The sequence below is a fragment of the Astyanax mexicanus genome, chromosome 2 (assembly GCF_023375975.1).
Source record: "Astyanax mexicanus isolate ESR-SI-001 chromosome 2, AstMex3_surface, whole genome shotgun sequence".
In the NCBI taxonomy this organism is placed as follows: Eukaryota; Metazoa; Chordata; class Actinopteri; order Characiformes; family Acestrorhamphidae; genus Astyanax; species Astyanax mexicanus.
In genome coordinates, this window is record NC_064409.1 from 54,647,762 (window position 1) to 54,672,671 (window position 24,910).

Consider the following 24,910-nt stretch of genomic DNA (forward strand, 5'->3'; position numbering starts at 1 on the left):
AGGCAGAATTCGACAAAGTACTGCATGATGTATAATGTGGGTATTCCACGTCCGATAGGGTACATAGTTTGTTCGCTATATATTACAGTACATTGTGAAATTGTTGCATCTCATCAGCACACATTAAATAGCACTAAAGAAGGACTGAACTTCAATCTCCAGCTCAATATGTTGCTTACATGCAGTTATTGCTAATATCACATTACTTTTAATTGCCTTATTATTATTATTCTTATGTGAAGTAATTGTTGTTGCTCACACACAGACAGAATTATACTGGGAAATGATGGTGTATACAGGCCCACCATGTGGGAAAACTCCAGGCTATCAACCCTGCTTTGTATTCACCAATTACAGCTGCAGAGGCAATGTGAAGAATATGAGCTTCGGCAATATGTTTTTGGACACCACTACAAAAGAGCTGAACGCCAAAGTTATGCACTATATAACGGATAGAGCAGAGTTTCAGACACAGCTCAGGACTGGGACTGAGAGCCCCTGCTTTAGACTGTGCAGCTCTCTTAAGCACAGGGAGATGGAAATTGGCTACAAACTACAAACATCATCATAAAAAAGTCAAAAACAGAACATCTGTAAAAACACTGGAGATGGACTACAAACGTTTTGCTTACCTCCAGGGTGAAGGACAGCACTACGTCTGATTTGGAGAGCGGCAGGTCATTCTCGTCACCTATATCCAAAAAGCTGTTCATAGGTGTGAGTTTTGGCTTAATCTTAGGCTTCAAGTCTTTGGCTACAGGCAGGCTCTCGAGGTTCGCCATTAGCAGGTTGATAGACGATCTCAGCTCCTCCACGTACATCAACTCCATGTCCTTCGATGTAAACTTAGGGAACTTTCTCTCCTAACAAGAACATTGGGTAAAAGAGTCAGGGCAACATATTTATTAAGTCATGATAAACCTATATGGCAGGGGTCGGCAATTAAGTTTGGTCGTGGGCCATTACGTTGGTGGGCCACAAAAAAAAATTCTGTTTTGGAAAATGAAGTGTAATGGGATGGAGTGCTACAGACTAGTAGCTCTCCAGCTCAGAGGGTTGTTGAACCCAACTGCAGAACAGTTGATGTGAAAACAAGTAAACCCAAGAAAAAAGGAAAAAGCAAATAAATAAACAAACACACCGCTCCTCAAGCGGGATCGAATCCGTGTCGTCAGGGTCACGGTCCAATACACTATCGTTGCCCCAACTAGTGAATTGGGACAAGGTTGGGAAAAATCGCCCTTAAAAGGAGAAGGGGAGCCCAAGAATTGGTGTCACACCATGCATGACAGAGATAGATGGGAGGAATGTAAACAAAGAGAAGCATTTTATTTTTATTTTTTTTTTCATTATTGTTCATTATAGTTCAAACAACATGCTTGCAGGCCACATCTGGCCCGCGGACCGCCTATTGCCGACCCCTGCTGTCAATGTCAACTATGACATCGATACATGTGGTTTTACACTAAAATGATACCCAAATTGTATTCGTCCAAAAAGCAACACATGAAAAACGAAAAAGAAAAGAAATGGCTGTCAATTTTGACTTCCTGCTAAAAGAACATGCATCTAGCATTTCGGGCTGGAAAACGAAGCTCTGTGAATTGATCATTTATTGTGTAAAGGACATTTGCCAACTCTATAAACAAGTAAGAAAAGTATTATCATTTCAAATGACGGAATAATCTGCAAATCTTTCCGGAAAAGAGCATCTGCTAAACGAGAAAATGGGACGTCTTGCCAAACATGCCCCGATACAGACAGTTTTGTGTGTTTCGAGTACAAACAAATCTTTGGAATTCTCACAAGCACTCCAGGGGACCGAATCATAGTCTGTGTTAAGTGAAAGCACCCCACCGAATTCCCTGTAATGCCTATGCTGATTACATGCAATACAGTAGGGATCGGTTTTCAAGACAAGAGCTGTAGAATGCACACACACACACTTACACACACACACACAACGTAACTCTGAAATTACAACAACAGAAAAAAACACAGTAAAACAGAAGCTCTGATGACATACTCGGGCAATTCTCTCAGTGAGCTGCAACCTCCCATCCAATTCTCGGCGGATCTGTGCTGCCTGCTCATCCACATTGTCCAGCTGTGGGGAAAAGTAAAAACACAGTCAGCCTAAACAATTCAGCAAGCTTCAGTTGCTGACATGTAGTGACACTAGGCTGTCTGGATATTGGGAAAAAAAAAAAAATTGAACAATAACTAATTTATTTTATGTCACACTGCAGTGTTTCCTCTAATGTTAGGATTTGTTTGCAGCAGAGGTGGCAGGCTCACACCCTCCAAATCTCTTGTCAACTGGCTCTTTTCCCACTGAAAGATACAAACTGCACAGGACTAGGATAGTACGGTTAGCTGAGTTACATTTTTTGATTACCAAAAGTCTGGATGCAGGTCTCTGTGTAAAATTCAACTTGTGTGTCTTAAGTAAAGGGAAATTTATGACAAATATAAAAATAGCACTGTTGAGGTAAATGTATGATTAAATAGCACTGCTGATATAAGATGACTGTGTTATGTGAAAACTGAAATAAACACTGCAGTAAATACTGGAATAAATTCACGATTAGAAATCTAACACTGCTGCGTTTTGGAATTGCCTTATATTTTAGGCTATTACATTTATTCAATGGCTGATTAAAAGAAAACATGTAGAAAAAAAACGTGTGGTATTCTGTATTCAGCTTTCTGCCAAATAATTCTATTTTCTTTGCTTAGGTTTCTATGTACACCTATTGGATATGTAATGGAAAATGAGAACAGTGCAATGTGTCCTTCTGTTACAAGTAAGCTGTATCATTATATGTATGATTTAAATTTACTTAAACTTTACGCAACATTATATGTCCGGCAAATGCGAATATTGTGATAATAATGCTGAAACAATATACAGCTCTAGAAAAATTAGACTACTTAAAAATTATGATTGTCTTTGTTTTCACCAAATTGAAAACCTCTGGAATATAATCAAGAGAAAGATGGATGATCACAAGCCATCAAACCAAGCTGAACTGCTTGATATTTTGCACCAGGAGTGGCATAAAATGATACAAAAGCAGTGTGTAAGACTGATGGAGGAGAACATGCCAAGATGCATGAAAACTGAATAAAACCAGGGTTATTCCACCAAATATTAATTTCTGGACTCTTAAAACTTTATGAATATGAACTTGTTTTCTTTCTTGTTTTCTTACTCAAACAAATACCTATAAATAGCAAAATTAGAGAAACTGATTCAGAAACTGAAGTGATCTCTTAATTTTTTCCAGGGCTGTATTGTGCAGACTGAAATTCAATAAAGTGAGATGAACAGCTATTTAAAAATAATGATTTTTATCACCGTCATATTGAGGGGACCTTTTCACACATACATTTATACATTTCTTAATCCATTCACATAAGCACTCAGCGGGCCTTGCATCGTGAGGAGTGAAGGAAACCCTCTTTCATCCCCCTCCCTGGAAGTGTGACTCACACACTGCTCTTTAATTTGATCACACAGTAAAAACCTATAGGCGTGTTGTCAAGAAAAGGTTTCCTCTCCTTCGGTCTTTGAGTGGGAGATTCACACACACATGTTCACACACACTCACACACACACACACACACACACACACACACACACACACACACACACACACACACACACTCACGTACACACACACACACACACTCCTGCGCCCCAATCCTAACACTGTTTCCACTTGATAAGCCTCTCTCCCTGCGGCAGCAACAGGGGTGACTCTCTGCTGATTTCACACAGCACTAGCACTAAAGACACACCAAGTTTAGAAGAACCACCATACAGCAGTTTAGCATGTGCAGCATGTATGAATCATATGTGATGTGTGTGTAATGTGTGTTTTGTGCCTATTTTTGTATACATTTCTCATGGGTGTACATTTAATAACACTGAAGAGGGACTGCACTTCAGTCTCCAGCCCAGTCTGATGTTTATATCACATTATTATTCATTGCCTTGTTATTATTATACTCACAAGAATCAATTATCGCTCGCACACAGACAGAATTATACTGGGGAAAGATGGCTTATACAGGCTCACCATGTGGGAAGACTCCAGGCTATCGACCCTGCTCTGTTTTCACCAATTACAGCTGCAGAGGGAATGTGAAGAATACGGGCCTAATGATGCAGTTAGCCATGTCTAAGCACATAATAGGCCTGTACAGAACGGTGAGCTGGAAATGCACCTTTGCAGCAGTGCCAGTGCTTTCAGAGCACAAGAGACAGATGTAGAGAGCCACAGTAAATCTGTCAGGATACACTGACTGATACTGTGAGGGAATATCTCAGTTTATGACAGTGTATACCCGCACACACACACACACACACACACACACACACACACACACAAATACAGGTGTCAGTTTAATAGGACCTTATGGCTGCCTACAGTTACTGGTCATTTGTCATTTTTTATGCATATAACAAACACACAGTGTAAAACCCTTTGGGTTTTATGGTTACCGTATTTTTCACACTATCAGGCGCACCGGAATTATAAGGCGCATTTTATGCAACTTTAGTGAGAAACGGGGGTGTTGCCATGTTGCCATGCTGGGTGGCGAGACCTGTAAAGCTAAGCTATTTAAGTGAACAAAACTTCTTAAACTTCTTAAAAATTCTTAAAAAACATTTCAGGCGAAGTTAAACAAGCTCTGGGTGCAAATCTACACAGATTTCTCTCTTGAAAAAAAATTGATTTGAGTGAGTAAAGTCCTTTCGTTTATTTACAGTAAACTTAGATTTCCAGATTTCCACTAAAGCTGGAGCATTAGCATTAGCAGCTAACCACCAGCAGTAATGCTAATGCTGATAAAGCAGTGCTAGCCAGGGTTGGCAGCAGGCTACAGGCCGATATAACTTACCTCTGAACGGCCAAAGAGCTGGCGCTTAGCGCGGTTAGCAGCTAATGCTAATACTGCTGGAGAACTAAACAGAAACTCCTGTATAACGCTGCAGTTTAGCAGGGTGGCTTTACTGCTCCTTACAACCGGTAAAATTCATACATAAGGCGCACCGGATGAAAAGATGCACAGACAGTTTTTGGGAAAATTTTGCACCTTACAGTGCAACAAATACGGTACTGAGTGCAGTACATCTTTTGTTGCACAATTAATCAGCACCAATCTATCCCATGTACTATGGAAGGGAAAACTTCAGAAACAAAGCATACAAGAAGCCAATATGGCCATGGCATGCAATTATGTAGGTTCAAGTGTCAAGTATCTGGTGCAAAACTATTGCTATAGTTTTTAAACATCTCAATGTTTAAAAATCAATCTATCCAAATTGGGATATATAGAAATTTCGTTTGGGAATTACAAATGTCACCACACCAGAACAATGAAATATGTACATCCTGGAACTGGAAATCGGGAAGTGGACGTGGGAAAACGCTTCCAGGGAGCTGTAAACTAGGATTTGTGTTATACAGCAGACTGATGTTAGCAATACAATGGCACAACATTTGTAAGACAAGACAAGTCATTCCATCAATTAGATTACTTTGTCATAAAAAGTAGAAACAAGAGTAGAGGTAAAGACATGAACTGAAAGTTTAGGAAAACTTATTGTTTGTGTACATTTGTTTCTAATTTCCTTAGTGGATTTTTTTTAAGATTTGTACATCTGATGAACGTCTTGAAGCATGGACTAAAACGTCATGTGTTTACTTAAATACAAAAGTTTGTCTCTGGCAAAGACAGAGTCAAACACTAATAAAACACTGAAAACAAAGAACACACATGATTAAAGGAGTCATAAAATATCAAACTCTGTTTGCATGGCTGAATATTAACAGCTTGATACTAGAAATAGCTATAAAGTGAAGCTCAAACACAGTTGTTTCTCCTTGTTCCAAAAAATCCAGCATATTCACAACAGAGATGGAGAACAGGCCAGTTACAGATCCCTAAAACTTTTGTATTTTGTAACAATTATGTTTACACTATATTTATGGCCCAACAATATACTATAGGCCTCTAGAGAAAGCCCTAGTCAGAGCTGGCTAAACAATAAAAAGCACTGTTGACTTTAGAAGAAATGCTAGAGAGCAGCACATCACCACTAGATGCTGCTTATGATGGGAATATAGATTGCTACATAAACTAATACTCAAGTGCCCACATTCCAGTTTCCACAGTCAGGGAGATCAAATTCTGCATGCAACTAAGCAAAAGCCATGGAGGAAAACCAGATAACACTACTATTTTGACATTTCTCAATTGTCTGCTCTCTCAAACACAAACTGGACTAAACAAGCTGACTATAAAACTGGAGCATCTAAAAATATGTTTAACTTGTAAAACCTGTAAAATGTTCACTGTGCAGTCACAGTGCTGTAAATCTTTTATTAAAGTGCAGATAAAACATTTTATTATAAGCTCTTATATAAAAAGCTTTTTATATAAGAGTTTATAGTGTCATGCTTTTCCACTAGCTCTCCAAAAAAAAAAAAAAACAGCAGGGATGTGAATAGTATAGTGATATAATGTCTGAGCATTTTTAATCACAATCACACACAACAACAAAAAAAAAAAGTTATTTGATACTATATGCATTTTTGTTAACTTTAAAGGGATACTGTAAGAGACCACGTCAGTTTCTCTGTTTCTCTATTTATAGGTATATGTTTGAGTAAAATAAACATTGCATTTATTTGCAGAAAATGAGAAATGGCTGAAATAACAAAGATGCAGAGCTTTCAGACCTCAAATAATGCAAAGAAAACAAGTTTATATTCATAAAGTTTTAAGACTTCAGAAATCAGTATTTGGTGGAATAAACCATTGTTTTTAAATAAAGTTTTCATGCATCTTGGCATGTTCTCCTCCAGCAGTCTTACACACTACACTGCTTTTGGATAACTTTATGCCACTCCTGGTGCAAAAATTCAAGCAGTTCAGCTTGGTTGGATGGCTTGTGATCATCCATCTTCCTATTTTTTATAGTCCAGAGGTTTTCAATTTGGTAAAATCACAAGAAACTCATAATTTTTAAGTAGTCTCTTATTTTTTCCAGAGCTCTGTGTATTTGATTGACTTGCCCATGCAGTAATAAAGCAGACAGCCAGACAGAACCTGCAGTATAAGTAAGTGATTATAAAAGAGCAATAACATGGTGATTTCTAGAGCCTAACCAATATTTGCACAATGGATTTACAGTTGAAGTTCCTTCTTCCTGCTCACAGGCAGGAGCTTATGGGAGTGAATGATAATTGAAGGAATACGCCAAGAGAGGGAGCTGAGCCGCTCATTAAAGACACTGGTCACTGATTAAGAACTAATGGTGTCATCCGTATTCCATTTCTGACAGGTAATTAAGGACTATGCAAAAACAGATAAACAATGACATTCAAAGCTTATCTATGGCTAATTAGCACCTAATACAGTCTGTGTTCACACGCAACAGACCATAATGTGGCAAGCTACACATATAAGTGCATATTGAGGGGAAAAAAAAAAAATGAGCAGATCTAATTAAGGTATGGTTGAACCTGTGGCTGCAAACAGAACTCATCATACAGTCAAGCCCGGCACTTTAGTGGGTGAATTAAGGGAAATGTTGGCACTGAGGAAGCCATTCAAATGTGTTTATACTAAAAATACACTTCACGAAGAATTATGAAACCTTGTTATCCAGGAGACAGTAATCAGGCAAGTACGGTTTTAATGAACTGGTGTTAATTAACGAGTTTTTAAATGAATCCAACTCTGTTGAGCTGTTGCTAAGAACCTTGCTGATGCTGTATTATTTCATATACAGAGACTAAATCAATCAGTGCAGACAGATCTGTGTTTTAATTCAAAAGACACATTTTGCAGTAGGGCTGCAAGATACTGGAAAAAATTGACATTGCAATGTTTTTTTTTTTTAAACTATATATCGTGATATTAAACAATGCAGGACCTTTGACATCACCACCCCTGCTCCCTCCCGTGCACTGGGCATTTTAATGGGCTTTTAAAAGGTAAAAAACAGTGTTTTTCTATGATTAAAAGTGTGATTTGGGCTGTAACCGGAAATATTTGTGCAAAACTGTGCCAAACTGACTTATACAGCTTTTGACAGGCAGCCTGCCGCTGCGTTCACAAGCATGTACCCAGCAATGTAAAGGCCATGTGGTTAAGCCCACTTCCCCTCCTCCTCGCACTTTTCAGGCAGCAGCATCCTGTCACTCACTCAGACACAGAGACAGCACATATCTACTTTTTGTTCCAAGAATCAAAACACTGCAACATGACGTGTTTGATTTAATTGTCTTAGATGACATCACACGTCCTGCGATATGACTATTGCGCATGCACACATCACAATGATGATGCTTAAATGATATACCGTGCAGCACTGTTTTGCAGCACTATTTGGTCAATAGCATGTAAAAAATAATTCAAGTGTTATTATGGGGTTGCTAAGTGGCTGCTAAGGTGTAGCTAAGTGACCACACAGCAACTGCTATGCTGCCATGTCCAAAGGGGGCTTGCAAGTTGTTGCTGTGGGACACAATACAGTTGAATAGGTGTTATTAGGGTATTTATATCATGATATAACTTTTGCCCCCAATTCATTGCTATAGGAAAGAATCTGCAAAAATTTATTGCGATGTGGAAACCAGGTATCCCAACAAAAAGCTGTATACAAGCTCGAAGCATACAATCAAACCAAACAAGGTGGAGTTGGTATGGTGTTGATATCTTGTAAACAGCTGGTGATTTGTGAGCCGATGCAGTTATCCATCAGAAAAAATAAGAACATTAAAAAAGATAAGTATAACTAAGCCACACCTACTGCTAACAGGTAGATTAAGAAGAAACATGTTTTTTGAAGAGATTAATGACATTTCATTTGAGAGTATGAAGGATGTATATGGGTTTGTCAAGTATTAGAATAATACTACCAATGCAAATGCGTAGCGGAAATAGGGGTGTGCAGTTTTCCACCATTTTGGTTCAGGAGTACTGGGATCTGTGAAAGATCTGTTTTAAAGGACCAATATGTAACTTATAACTTCAGTAGTAAATGATAAAATGATCAGGATGTATCATCAGATATTAAGGAAACACGTTGAGTGAAAGCACTGGCAGCTCTTGTCAGCCGGGATTCAGCCCATACGTTCCTATTTTAAGTGTGCAGTCTGTCCCGGATTTTGTGTTAGTTTTGTCCTCTGACTCCTCCTGCTACTCCTTCCCCAACACTCCACTCCAACAACTCCACCCACCGAGGTTGCCAGCACGTACAGCGAGCGCAGCACAGCAAAAGAGCTAGCAGGGCTGGTTTAGATAAACCTCGGCTGCTACACAGCTTAGCATGTGTCAAAAAAAGCTCAGTGACCAAAGCAGGAATATAACAAGAGTGAATATTGGCAGTAAGTTTGAAAGTTAGAGACTCAGAGCTGAAATAGACGACAAGACAGACCCAGAGCTGCTACTTTTCTCCTGAACAGGTAAGCTAACTGGCTAGCTAATTCAGTCAGGTAATTTCACGGAGCTCCCGCGGTCGGGCACATTGCGGAGCTTTAGCTCTCCCTCGTGTAACATACAGTCAATATAACACTAGATACCGGTTTTAGAAGAGTTTAGAATTGCTGTATTTCTTCTCTTTGCCTCTCCTACTAGTCTAAACTTTGTGTAGATTGTGTAGATTCAGCCTCCTGAATTTGGCAACCCAAAAAAAGCTTTGTGGCTGGGGAGGGGAGGGCGAAGCTGACTACTTTTTGTGATGTTTTGAAATTGGACCATTTTACACGCTCATTCTCAGTTCCTACAGAATGTACTTTTAAGAGATTAGGCCGGATTCTAGCTCATGAACAGAATTTAAACAGTGTGATGTATTCTGGGCTAATATCATAGTGTGGGGATTGGAGAAAGATAATGCAAAAAACTGTCATTATGTGGAGAGTTTCTAATTGTTACTATTACAACATACAGTAACATTAAAGATAATAATGGGCCAATGGCTAATTATGCCCAAATAGACGTCATTAGCAAAGAACTGGACTGGTCTGCATAAAAATCTGCCCTCAATCCAATTCAACATGTTGGAAATGAATTAGAATGCTGACTGTGAGCCAGGCTTTACTATTAAGCAATAAAGGGAACCAATTCCATGTAAATGCTCAAAGTTATGAAATTTACATTTGCATTTAAAGCATTCAGCAGATGCTGTTATCCAGAGTGACTTACCAAACTGCTTCCCTGTCCACTCAGAAAATATTCATCGCCAATAAGAACAGACAAGTCTTCAAAGATACCCATAAGGTTTCTTAACACTGCCAGCACACAGTATCTGGGTCAACCTAATGTAGATCAGTTGGGTGAAGCCACTTTATACAACACTATATCCTCGCTGTCCAATGAAATACAAGTACCTCCAAAACAGAAACTTTAGTCAAGAGGCTTTTATTGTGAATTCATCTTCCAGGACCATGGTGCAACATGGAACAACAATACAATACAAAGTGCAACATATAATTAGAATTATTTCTAATTACAGGAGAGAGAAAAAACCTTCTAAACTTTTAATGAAAGTCAATCTAAAAAGAGTTTATTTCAGGTAATTTTGAAGTATTTCTATTGGTCCGTTCATCAAGAAATTTGTCACAGTGTAAGTTTGTCTGTTCAAATTACATAGTAAACTAAAAATCAACAAAAATGGATATACTTGTTTTTAATTGGACAGCAACGATATGGACAAGAGTATCCCCAACTCTTAAAACTTCTTGAAAATTACTACATGCAGCATAATCATTTATCATTTATAGATATAGTAGGCAATATTATGATGTTTTACTGTATTATGCTACAATTTCTTATCATATCGTATACATATTGTTTTAGGCAAATGTCAAGAATAAAGCCACTGAGCCAACCGTACGTTCCATTACAAAGACTACAATTAATCCTGTTTAATTGGAGGAATGACAGGACTGTTTGAATTAAAACCTTCGTAGTATGTATATGATAGTATTTGAGTTGTAGTTTTTAACAATCCTTTGCTTCTGATGTATTCTGACTGTCATCACATCTATTTAAATACATATCGTTTGTTTTGTGGATCATAAAAATGTTTTCAATAACATTGTGATTATTTTAACCATATCACCCAGGCCTAAGATATAGTGTACTGCTTACTGTGCGTCTGTACACAGAGTGAAAGTTTGCTCAGTACAGCACTTTTTGAAGTTTGAAATGTGTCTCAGTTGTATCTCCTGGGTTCAGATGTAATTCTGTCATGAATGACAGCAAGGGTGACCGTGTCAGCCCTCTTTCGGCCTGAGAAAAACAATACTGCAGAGCTTCCCAGTGCTTCATTCCAACACTGAGACATAGACACACACACATAAAAGTGACTTTTCACACACATTTACGCCCCTCCCAACTCACATATACACACCCTAATCACGGCTGGCCGTTGCTGTGATACCAAGTTGCTATTTTTCCCCTTTTACTCTATTTGGGTTTGGCCACCATTTCTATGACAACAAGGCTTAGGAACCTCCTAATGACAGACATCAGCAGCCTGGGGAAATGCATGCTAATGCCGCGCACCGTTCTCCTCAGAGCACGCCTTCCACCAGCTGAATTAACACGACCCATTAAAAACGAAGCTGCCTCCACTCACCTGGAACAGCACATCAGCGTCTTTCCTCCCTTTTCAGTATGAGCCTGAAGGCAGGAGGACGGCTAATGGTGCCGTGACCCCTGCGGTAAGTCAGGAAAAGATCAAGGCTACATTTTTTTGGGGCAGCACCAAGTTTTTTTTTGGAGATACGATCATCAGAGTGAGATGTAGCTAATTCATTAACGCTTCTTCCCGCCACTTCACCTGCCTGCTGTCTCCTCTGGCCCAGGCCACCGCCCGCTAATGAGAGATGACAGGGTGACGGGACGCAGAAAGGGCCAAATGTGTTCATTAGGGAGACGGTGACAGGTGCAAGGAGAAGGAGAGGCAGAGAGATAGAGGGATTATTCTCCATCTCTCTCTCTCCCTCTCTTAGCATGGCAGGGCCACTAGCCTCCCTCTTCAGAGAGGAACAGCTGGCCTTTTCCATTTTCTCACCTGAGCCACAACCCCCTTCACACAGCCCAGACAGCTGCCCCAGCACCTTTACTCCGTCACTTTCTGTCGTTCGGGCTGTACAGAGAGTACATTCTATTACTTAGCTAACTAAATCTGCTATTTTTTAACCTTATATACACACAAACATTGATATACATGCAATATTGATGTCTGAGAGCAGCCTGTTTTACCTGTTATCTATTTACTGCTCAGGAGAATTTCTAACTGATACAGTTTTTAAGGATTTGAATAACATCTTTCAATTAAACTAGATTGCAAGGTTGGTAAAATGACACTAACAACAAGGAGTTAAACTAAAATTACCAAAACAAATCCAACCTAGACTGTACAACTTTAAAGTACATGGACATCTCACTATCACACCTGTAATAAACAGTGCCTTTTTTAACAGCATTCACCTCTTTGGATCTATTTTATTAAATTATTCACCAATATATGTTTTTACAATAATTTACAAGAAAAAAAACATTAAGAAATCATTAAAATATTCATAAAAATAAAGTGACTGACCTAATTCAATCTAACTCAGTCTAGCAAGAAAATAGCATGTGTAAATCTAACTAGAGCAGGCCACCTTCACAAACTAAGGGAGCATGCAAAAAGAGGACTAGTCAGGGAGGCAACCAATACTTCTAAGGCTACCTAATCCCTGCTGTGAAGCATGTAATGGCAGCATCAGTTCAATTCAACACCTTCAGAAAAGTCACAGTTTGAAAGTACATCCTGTTCAAGGCAGACTTAAACATGTGCAAAATTCCTTCCACTTCTTAATGATGAATGTAATTCCAATAACTCCAACATTCAGATCAAATCACATCACTGTTTTATTTATAGCACTGTTTACTTTTAAAAGTCACACTTTTATTGGTTACACTATGTGGACAAAAGTACTGAGTTACCTGTAACTTTTTTTTTTTTTTTGTTATAATTTTATTTCTAAATTTTCCCATTTTCTCTCCAATTTACACGGCCAATTACCCAACCCATTCACTAGGACTCCCCCTATCACTAGTAATGCCCCAACACACCAGGAAGGTGAAAACTAACACACGCTTCCTCCGATACATGTGAAGTCAGCCACCGCTTCTTTTCGAGCTGCTGCTGATGCAGCATTGCCGAGCAGCCAGCACGCTCGGAGGAAAGCGCAGCGACTCGGTTCCGACACATCAGCTCACAGACGCCCGTGCCGCGGACATCACCCCAGGAGCGATGCGGGGAGCGCCATCTACCCACCCGGAGGGAGCAGGGCCAATTTTGCTCCCTCTGAGCACCAGCAGCTTTAGACGCTTTAGACTGCTGGACCATTCATGTAAGTCTGCTCTAGAGTGTCCTATTCTACTGGAAATAATTTTCTACAGGGACTAGACAAGCTGTGCGTATGCATTTGTACATCTATATCAGCAATGGGTGCAACTTACAGTAGCTCAATACAGTCATCTATAGTTTTGTACCACTAATCAATATTGGTTTTATTGACAAAAGCTTTGACATCTTATTTAGTCTCTCTCTTATTATTTGTTTCTGCCTTTTCAATGTTCACACTGTCTCCGTCTGCCCACTGCTGTCACTCTGAAATCTCCACAGTCTAATTCCGTCCCCCTCAAGGCCCCTTCAAACACAAACACTCGCCTCAACTGCTTCTGTCTTTCAGTCTGTCAGCCTGTCTCCATCTGTAAGCATTCCTCAATCCATCCCTCCCTGTGCCTGTCACTTATCCTGTCCTCAGACCCCCTTCACTGCCTTGGTTTGGCACGCTCACTCACTCACACTCCTGCACTCATCTGGCATTTGCTCAGTCAAGCTTTCATTGACTCCACGCTACGATTTCTTCATCTTATTTACTTTCGCTCACTGTAAACTGTTCTGGCAATGGCAGGTGGAACAGTGAGTTATTTGAGAAGGAGAAAGGGAAAAAAACTGGAGTAATCAAACAAAGTGAATCAGATTAGAAGATTCAACAGCACTGTAACGGTTAGAAATAATGAACTCTGTTTTATTTAAATATTCACAAATATCAACCAAGTTCATTTGAATAGCCTAACAAAACGTCAGTCAAATTACAGACTATAACGAAGCATCTCAGCCTGGCAGACTGTCATTACTGATGAATCACTAACAAGGTCAGTCATAGATCACAGACTGAGACTTGTAATAACACAGTTTTTGCCTTGAACAGCCGATTCTGAAATACATCACTTAATGACACACACACAAACACACACAGACACACAATTAAAGCATACACAGAAAAACAGATGAGAGCATATGAGATCAACAAGGAGAGAGAGCAATGGAAACAGCAAACAGGCAGACTGACAGACACACCGACAGGCAGACAGATAGTTAGACCAACAGATTGATAAACACACATAAAGGCAGACAGACAGGTTTAACAGACTAATAGAATGATAAATGGACAGACACACAGAAATAAATTGAAAGACAGACAGGCAGACACGTAGGCCAACACATGGACAGAAAGGTAGATTTCTAAACTGATAAACAGACATGCAGAGTGTATGATAGTCAGCTTTGTAGGAGGACAGACAAACAGGTCTGATAGTTTGATAGATGGACAGGAAGGCAGAGACAGACAGACTGGTAGACTGACAAATGGACAGACCAAATGACAGACAGACTGGCATAAGGGAAGACAGACAGATAAACCAATATTCAGACAAAAAGGCAGACATATAGGTATATGTACTGACTGCCAGACAGAGAGGCAGAGAGCATGGTAGAGAGAGAGAATGATAGGAGGACAGAAACAGATGAACGATACTTGAGTAGAAGGACAGACAGGCAGCAGACAGACTGGTAAACTATATATAAGCACCCATCAACTGAGTCCTTAAACAGCAAGTAAACTTTCTCCACAGCAATTTTATTTATTTTTATTTTGCCGTTTAGCTAAGCTATGTCTTTAACTCCGCCCTAATTGACGATAAAATAGAAAGAGTTGTGTGTACGAATCAGAAGGCCCGCTGATATTGGGGGTGGTTAAACTCTTTAAGTGTTAATTGATAGAGGACATGAAGAGCTCCAGAAATAGCTCATTTATGTGACACACATCTCCTATCTTTTTTACTGCTCCCTTTCTCCCTCTTAGTCATCTGAATTCATCTTTTTTATTTTCCTAAACGGTCCCTGCCAATCCCGTTTCCACGGTACCCACATGTGAGCGGTCCAGGGTAAAGGCAGTGTTCAGATCTATAGCACTTTAAATTCTTCACTCACTGCTAAAGAGGACCTTGTGCCTGAAGCTGATCTTCACACTCTGCCTTCCATCATAACCCTTTTCCTCCTTTTGTCAATTGATGAATACGCTGGGAAATGTCAGAGGGGACGGAGTCATGACATGTCAGAGGAGCTATTGAGGCTAAATATAAAGCAGACCTGACACCCAGCTAACATTCAAGTCTGATTTATTTGATTGCCAACTCATTAGTTTATTAGAAATACAGCTATTACATATATCATATAGATGTGAACATATAACATCACCTAATATTTGGATAAATATTTAATCACTTACAGTTTTAATCAATAAGTTTTGAACTGTTTGCATTTAATGGCATGTAGGGCTACGCTCATACAACTCATTTTATGTATATATATATATATAAAAAAAAAAACTTATTTTAAAATAACCTGGACCATAACAAATCCTCTAAACAAAAACATTGGGCCATTAATCCCTGACTACTTTGTGTAAAAAGTTTGACAAGTATATTTTTTTATGAAAGCATTTTATGTATGTATGGTTCCGGCACGTTATTTTGTGTTGCTGGTCAAAATTAACTGATATGACTGATATCATTTTCTGCCCAATTTAGCACACTAACTAGCACATGCCTCCTCCGATACATGTGAAGTCAGGCTCTGCCTTTTTTCGAACTTCTACTGATGCAGCATTGCCGAGTAGCATCACAGTGCGCTCGGAGAAAAGCACAGCAACTCAGTTCCGATACATCAGCTCACAGACGCCTTGTGCTGATCGACATCATCCTTTAGAGTGGTGTGGGGAGAAAGCGACACCTACCCACCCAGAGAGAGAGCAAGGCCAATTGTGCTCTCTCAGGGCTCTGGCAGATGATGGCAAGCTACATGACTGGGATTTGAACCAGCGATCTCCCGATCATAGTAGCAGCGCTTAGCTTGCTGCACCACTCTGAGCCCTCCCTATTCATACTTATGGGGAAAATAAATAAATGATAAAACTGAATCTGGAGCTAGAACAATATCATTATCTCAAAAACGGCAGAACAAAATATTTTTCTAACAACAGTCTCCTCTTATATAATAAATAACTTCCTTTGTTTTTATCCTGGATCAGCTCCACTATCAAAAGATATGTGTGTTTATATTATGAATAATCATTGGAAATTGAATGGAAATTAAATGTAAATGTATAATATGTATTTAGATATCATGTGTGAATATTAAGTCAAGGAAGATCATGATAATCAGATTCAATGAACATTTCCAGAGAGAAAATATCTGAATAGTTTCCATTTTATCAGAGCACAAGGTTAATCAATGTTTTACTACACTGGCTGGAGCCTTTTGACCTTATCTTCCACAAAACCAGCATGAGAGAAAACATTTGAGCCTAGGTAGAGTTTATGCAGACTAAACACATTTAAAACTGTTTAAAGGCACTGATTGATTGAATAATTAATTAAATAGATCAGCATTATTGTTTTTTTTCTAGATTGCTGATAATTGTTAATGTCAGTGTACTCTAATATAAATTACAAGGTCATTATTGGTGTTTTATTTGGTCTCTGGTTGGTGGTGGTCATGTTCTAATCAGATTGGATCAGCAGCACATTTGCCAGATACAGGTTAAGTTTAGACCGAACAGTTACAGCTCTATGCTCAGCCTGGTTGGGTTAAAATGGGAAATTCAAAAATAACTTAGACATGAAGTAGAAACAAGCTTAAGCAATATGTGGAATTCTAGGTAACCTAATGTATATAAGTGGTGTATTCTCTGTGCAGCTTTTTAAGCTTCTTGTCTGTGACTGACATTTGACAAGTCCTCATGCTGACATATCAGTAATGGACTTAAAATGAATGTGCCAAATCTATAATTAACTGAAGACCTGGGACACTCCTGAAGCTTTGCTAAATAATTTTAAAAGCATTTGACATATTAAGTTTAATTCCAGTGACCTTTCCTTCTCTGCTAAAAAAGAAAGTTGACTTTTGCTTCCAGCACTTACTGTTTATAAACAATTCAGCGGTACGTGAGCAGTGTGCAAATGTTACAACTGAACCCACAGGGGATGTGACTTGTAATAGCAAACAAAGCTTACCCATTAATGTAAAATTAATGTCTGTCAAAACAGACAATCAGAACCTCTAACTGACCTAATCTTGACCATGTCAATTATTTAAATATCTTAAAAAGTCTACTGTGTTCATATACTGCTTTCTTAAAAACATGCTACAGCATGTGTGTAGTCCTGCCTGTGACATAGAAGCAACATGAAGAACACAAACTTAAACATAAAGAACTTAAACTTCAGTATGTTGAGCCACTTATACCAAAAAATACTATGTCTTTCACTAAAATAATTATTAATCAAAGAATTTATGCATTACTAATCAAAGAAAAAGTTCAATTTATCATAATATTGCACATATAATATTGGGCCAGCCCAGGAGCTAGCTGTATCAGTTGCTAAAAATCAGAAGATCATACAAGCGTAATTCATTCAGGACAGTTTTAGGTACAGATGTACACATCAGAAATTACAAAACAATTATTTGTTAATTAAGCAAGAATCCACAAGAGGAAGTACTATAACATGTAATATTGCAGATAATCACAGCGGTGCAAATATAACATGTTATAGCACAAAATGTGTATTATTGTGATTATACCACAGTTCCATTATCACTGTTTATTGAAAGAGTTTGAGTTAAAGAGGACGAGAAAATACGGTCTGTTTGGAATAAAAACTCAAAATACTTCCATTGCTGCTCTGTTTGTAGCTGCGCTGTTTAGCAGCATTGTTGCTAGGTTGCCTGTATGTGGTGGACTAATGCATGGAGAGCTTCGGTTAAAGTGCATTACCGGCTGATAACGGCACTCATAAAACACCTCTTAGCCAATCACATTGCAGGGTCGGAACTAACTGTAGCATAATGTGCTGTAACATTCTTTAATAGTCTGTGTTGAAACGGCCTTGAAAAGTCTACTGAAACCCCGTTGACCCGTTTAAACCTTTGGGACACTATATCAGAGGTTTTGATTAATGGAATATGTAATATTGTACAACAAACTTTATTGCTAACATTTAGTGGTTTTGATGGTATCTGGAAATGTTGTGGTTGTTTATTTAAAACTATGTTTTTATTGATGAGTATATTAAAGGGTTAACTACATAAAATGTCTTTATACATTGTAATCTATGTTAGTTTGTGCCTTGCTACACCCTCTAATGTAGGTCCCCTCAAATATGGGACAGGGTTCTAGTCAAAGTCAAAGTCAAGTCAAAGTGTTTTTTATTGTCATTTCAGCTATATACAGAGTACACAGTGAAACGAAACAACGTTCCTCCAAGGACCATGGTGCACATAAACACAGTGTAGACAGAACAATAGTGCAACAGTACAAAAGTGCAGACAGACAATACAACACCATACAGACAAAGAATAATAAATATCAAGACAGTGTGCAAATTTTGCAGTGTGCAAAAAGGACCAGGTGAGGTAGTAATTACTCTTTTAAACAGTGTGCAATAGAGCCCAGTGAGGTAGTAATTACCTCTATTACACAGTGTGCAATAGAGTCCAGTGAGGTAGTAGGGTTTTTAGTGCTTTCCATTTTCTGGGGTAAGTGGGGTAAGAGTGTGTGTGTGCATGTACAGAAAAACCATCAGTTCAGTCTCTGCAGTTGAGGAGTCTGATGGCTTGGGGGTAGAAGCTGTTGCAGAATCTGGTCGTGCTGGACCAGATGCTGCGGTACCTTCTTCCCGAAGGCAGGAGGGAGAACAGTTTGTGTGAGGGATGGGTGGGGTCATTCACAATGCTGGTTGCTTTGCGGATGCTGCGGGTGGTGTAAATGTCCGTGATGGAGGGGAGAGAGACGCCGATGATCCTCTCAGCTGTCCTCACAATACGCTGGAGGGTCTTGCGGTCAGAGACGGTGCAGGTCCCAAACCAGGCAGTGATGCAGCTGCTCAGGATGCTCTCAATGGTCCCTCTATAGAAGAGTGTGAGGATGGGTGGAGGGAGACGGGCCTTTCTCAGCTTCCGGAGGAAGTAGAGACGCTGCTGGGCTTTCTTGGCTGTAGAGCTGGTGTTCAGGGTCCAGGTGAGGTTATCTGCTAAGTGGACACCAAGGAACTTGGTGCTCTTAACAATCTCCACAGAGGACCCGTCGATGTTGAGTGGAGAGTGGGTGTGTTGTGCTCTCCTGAAGTCAACAACCATTTCCTTTGTCTTGTCCACATTCAGGTGAAGGTTGTTGACTGTACACCAGTCTGTCAGCCGCTGCACCTCCTCTCTGTATGCTGACTCATCGCCTTTGGTGATGAGACCCAGCACGGTTGTATCATCGGCGAACTTGATAAAGCTGTTAGATCTGTGTTTTGCAGCACAGTCATGAGTCAGCAGGGTGAACAGCAGAGGACTCAGGACACTGCCCTGGGGGGCCCCCGTGTTCAGTGTGATGGTGCTGGAGGTGCTGCCCCCGAACCGGACTGACTGGGGTCTCCCCGTCAGAAAGTCCAGGATCCAGTTGCAGAGGGGGGTGTTGAGGCCGAGCGAGCTTAGCTTCCTGGTGAGGTTCTGTGGGATGATGGTGTTGAATGCTGAACTGAAGTCTATAAACAGCATTATGACGTAAGTGTCCTTCTTCTCCAGGTGGGTGAGGGAGAGATGAAGGGTGGTGGTGATGGCATCGTCCGTGGAGCGATTGGGACGATACGCAAACTGCAGGGGGTCCAGTGAAGAGGGCAGTCGTGTCTTGATGTTCCTCATGACTAGCCTCTCGAAGCACTTCATGATGATGGGTGTAAGTGCAACGGGACGGTAGTCATTGAGGCAGGACACTGTGGACTTCTTCGGCACGGGGACGATGGTGGTGGACTTGAGGCACGTTGGGACAGTGGCGCTGCACAGGGAGATGTTGAAGATGTCCGTGAGAACATCTGTCAGCTGGTCTGCGCACTCCCTGAGCACTCTGCCGGGGATGTTGTCTGGTCCTGCAGCTTTTCGTGGGTTGACTCTGCGCAGAGTGTTCCTCACATCCACTGCAGTCAGGCACAACACCTGCTCGTCCGGCTTGGGCATGGCCTTTCTCGCCATCGTGTTGTTTTGTGCCTCAAACCGTGCATAAAAGTTGTTTAGAGCATCAGGGAGGGAGGCATCACGTTCACAGGACGGTGGCATTGTCCTGTAGTTGGTGATTGCCTGGATGCCCTGCCACATGCGCCGTGCGTCACCCGTGTCCTTGAAGTGGCTGTGGATTCTCTGGGCGTGTGTGCGCTTTGCCACTCCGATAGCTCTTGACAGGTCGGCTCTCGCTTTCCTCAGGGCCACCTTGTCACCCACTCTGAAGGCGGAGTCGCGGGTCCTCAGCAGCGCACGTACCTCAGCAGTCATCCAAGGCTTCTGGTTTGGGCATGTGGTGATGGTCTTGGAGACAGTGACATCATCAATACACTTGCTGATGTAGCCAGTGACTGATGCTGCATACTCCTCCAAATCAACAGAATTGCCTTCAGTAGCAGCCTCCCTAAACATGTCCCATGCAGTGCACTCAAAACAGTCCTGAAGGGCAGAGATGGAGCCTGCCGGCCAGGTTTTCACCTGCTTCTGAACTGGTCTGGAGCGTCTGATGAGTGGTGTGTATGTTGGTGTCAGCCAAACACACGTGATCCGAGAAAGCGAGGTGGGGGCGGGGCTCCGCCCGGTACGCGCTGGGGATGTTTGTGTAAACAAGATCCAACGCGCTCGCTCCTCTCGTTGCAAAGTTCACATGTTGGTGGAATTTAGGGAGCACTGACTTGAGATTTGCGTGGTTGAAATCTCCGGCGATAATAAACAGTCCGTCTGGGTGTTTGTTTTGCAGATCGCTGATAGTCCGATAGAGTTCACACAGAGCCTCTTTAGCATTAGCACCAATGCTAGCGCTGGGTGGAATGTAGACAGCAGCTATTAGCACGGCGGAGAACTCCCGTACTAAATAAAAAGGTCTGCACTTGACTATCAGGAACTCCACCAGCGGAGAGCAGTGTTTGGCAACAGTCACAGCGTTGTTACACCATTCCGTGTTGATGTAAACACACACGCCTCCACCGCGGGTCTTCCCGGATAGAGCCGCGCTTCTATCGGCTCTGAATGCGGTTAGCCCGGCTAGCTGAATGGCGCTGTCCGGAATGTTGTCGTTGCCACCAAACACAGCAGTCTCTGAACTCACGCTGGGTAGTTCGCTGGAGTCGGATGTAGTCCAGTTTATTGTCAAGGGAACAGACGTTTGCAAGAAAGAGCGATGGTATAGCCGGCCGGCTAGGACTAGCCTTTAGCCTCGCGCGGATCCCGGCTCTCTTTCCGCGCTTACACTCGCACCGCTTGCGATGGCACTTCCGCTGGGCTCCGGCGTCAGGAAACAGTGCGGGCTGGCGACCTGGGTCTCTTAGCAGGCTAAGCTCAAGTAGCGTCTGCAGAACTTCGTCCGGTAGCGTGTTTTCTGGCTGGTTTCTCCACTGTAGCAGGGTCTGGCGGTGGTAGAACATGTGCACGGGTGTTCCGATGCACATATTTGCAGGAAATAAACGGAAAAAACAACAAATAGTAACACAAAAGCACTATTTAACGGACCCGGAGCGGCCGCTGCGTGTTAACGCGCCGCCATCTTGGGTGGGTAGTTTTACAGGTGGAATATGTATCTATATGAATATGTATCTATATGAAAAATAGAGATTTCATATGTATCTATATGAAAAAAAAAAAAAAAACAGAATTGATGCTAAAATTGTCTCCAATTCAAATGCAAATAACCTTAAATGAAACCTGGGACCCCGTCCACCAATTTCACAGCTTTTGTTTCATGTGTTTCAAATCCAGACCAAAAACAGTATAAACTGTGTCAAGCATCCAATTATATGCACTGTGCCTCAGTGTGGCTACCTCATTTCCACCTACTAGTGCTGGCTGGATACCTACTGGCCCATTAATGTGTCGACCACACTGCTAATTGCACTAATCCACCAGCAGTAATTGTGGTAAAGAGAGCGGTATCCACAGACCTCCTGCCAACTCCCTTTCACTACAGCTTTCCCCAGGGAGGGCTTGTGGCAGATGACACACAAGGGCATGCTGATTAGACCATTTCCCCAACAGCCCCTGACCTTTATGGAACGTCTTTAAAGAGACCGGTGATTGGGCAAAACCACCTGAGCTCAGGTAATTGAGGTAAAGGGCATGAGACGAAAAGGCATGCTAACGCACTCACCAATGTGAAGGAAAACATTACGAGTCATGGTTTATTCAGAGGCTATGAAATAATCTTAGTGCTCACATCTAAAATTAGCTGAACCTGACAACACTGTCATTTACTACTGCTCATCTCAAGATTTAAGGATTTTAACATTTTGGCACAAAATCAAATGCACAAATTCTGTTACCTGAATTATGCATTCAGGTAAAACTGCTTTAAGAAAAATAATGAGTTAGGATTGTTTCTTTTAAGCTGAAATTAGTACTGTGTCTGAGTGGGGAGAGGGCAAAATAATATGATAATTGAGGTCATTAATGCTTTTGCTATCTTTCCCGCAATGCCACACACAGTACCAGTCAAACGTTCGGACACACCTCTTCACATTTAATGTTTTTTTTTATTTTTATGTTCTACATTGTAGATTAATATTGAAAAAAAAAAAAAAACAGAACTATGAAGAAATGCATTTGACATTAAATAACACAAAAGTGTTAAGCAAGCTAAATTATGTTTTATATTTTAGATTCTTCAAAATAACAGTAACAGTATTAGACGTTATCCTGACGTAAAAGTTTTTTTCATCTGATGCCATTACCAACATTCAACCTAAAATTATCTTATATTGACGTTGGTGGCCGGCTGGGAACTTTTGCTTTGATGCCAACTTTATCCACTCTTGGCATTATTTTCTAAAGCCCTATCCGGACAGGATTTGTTTCTTAGGGGGTTCTGGGGTAATTTTGTCTTTTATGGGGGATCCTCTGTAATTATATTCCCATCAAGAACCACCATGTATGTGTTTTTCTCAGAAGTCCTCTGAGGAAATTAAAGGCTGAATTACCTACTGTTTTTCACTGAAATCCGTGGTCCTCCGGTAATTTTAGTCCCGTCCGGACTCACATCTCTGAGTTTTGTCAGCTCGCGTTTAATAAAATAGCTATTGGTCGACTGCCACGCAGCGTAATTGTGCTTCGTGTGCGTTTCCACGGAGATCCACATAAACACGACAGCGAGTGGAAATGGAGGAGCTACTGAACGCAAATTCAGTAGGATTCAGTAGCATTCAATACATAACAAATACTAATGAGAATTTGTGTCCAAACGTTTGAGTGGTACTCAGTGGTAGATTAAGGTGATGAAGGCCCCTAGGCTACACTTTGCATGGGCCCCCCATCCCAAACAATTTTACACAATGGCACACACAAAAAATATGCTATTTATAACAATGATGTCAATCACAAATACAAATATTTGTTTATAAATGTATTAATCACAACAATATAGGCATATCTCAGGGTAGTTCTGAAGATTTTTAAATTAGAATATTTTTATGTGCTGACTTAAACTGAAAGCTTTAGTGTAGCTGCATATTCTACCTTCAACAACCTGTAAACATGCCAACAGCTGTGTGTGTGTGAGTGTGTGTGGGTGAAAATGAATTAATGAAGAAAAAAAAAAAATGTGGCCAATCACTGGGTCCTAATCATTGCATGGGCCCCAAAGCTGCCGCCTATTGCAGGCTGTGCGTTAATCCGCCCCTGTTGGTGCTGTATATATATATATTTTAATAACAGGGTGTTTGGTAGCTCCCAGATACTTTTTCTGGCTTTAATAGCTTTGCGAACATGATTATAACGGAATGGCAAATTCATTTTATTATCTGCTTATTCTTACATCGATAAACCCAAGAAACACAGAATTAGAACTGAAGAAAGCTGGAGAGATATAGAAGAGCACAGGATATCCCTAGCTAAAATCACCAGATTAATTTACTCTGAAAAGGGGACTGCACTACAATGCACAATTTAGGAGTAATTTTTAGCATGCTCAGCACAATTTCACGATTTCTCAACAAAAACACACAGACTGTTATTTTAAATTTAATTTTAAACATAACGACAAAAAATTATTTCGCTGCAAACCTCAAAAAAGGAAAAATATAAAAGATATGATCTGACTAGATGCTGGGTCCTGCTATAACTGCCCTATAAAAGGCTCTCGGAGTAGAACCAGGGTAGTGTACCTCTTGGTGAGAAATTGTTGACTGCTACACACCTGTACCACACACATTTGCACAGTGCTCACAGGACTGTTGATGGATTATTCTCAGTCCAGCTGTGAAAATAAAACTTCAGCAGCACTGCTTTGTCTGATTCACTCATACCAGAAGAACCCACACTAACACACTACCATCATGTCATTGTCACTGAAGTGCTGAGAATAACCCACCACCCACATAATAGCTGCTCTGTGGTGGTCTATGCTGTGGGGTCCAGACCAGTGAAGAACAGGGTATAAAGAGGATAATAATGGTAAGGACTACAGTCTGC

General features: G+C 40.7%; 1 protein-coding gene across 9 annotated transcripts in view; it reads right to left on the bottom strand.

Moving 5' to 3' along the window:
- cadps2 (Ca++-dependent secretion activator 2) overlaps positions 1 to 24,910 on the bottom strand; it is a 189,862-nt gene that overhangs the window by 83,128 nt on the left and 81,824 nt on the right. For all 9 annotated transcript variants that reach the window (XM_049474587.1, XM_007246561.4, XM_007246566.4 and 6 more), the window contains exons 4-5: positions 2,027 to 2,107; positions 633 to 863 (exon numbers count right to left, since the gene is read on the bottom strand). In XM_049474587.1, the coding sequence (XP_049330544.1) occupies positions 633 to 863; positions 2,027 to 2,107 (312 nt within the window). The remainder of the gene's footprint in view (positions 1 to 632; positions 864 to 2,026; positions 2,108 to 24,910) is intronic.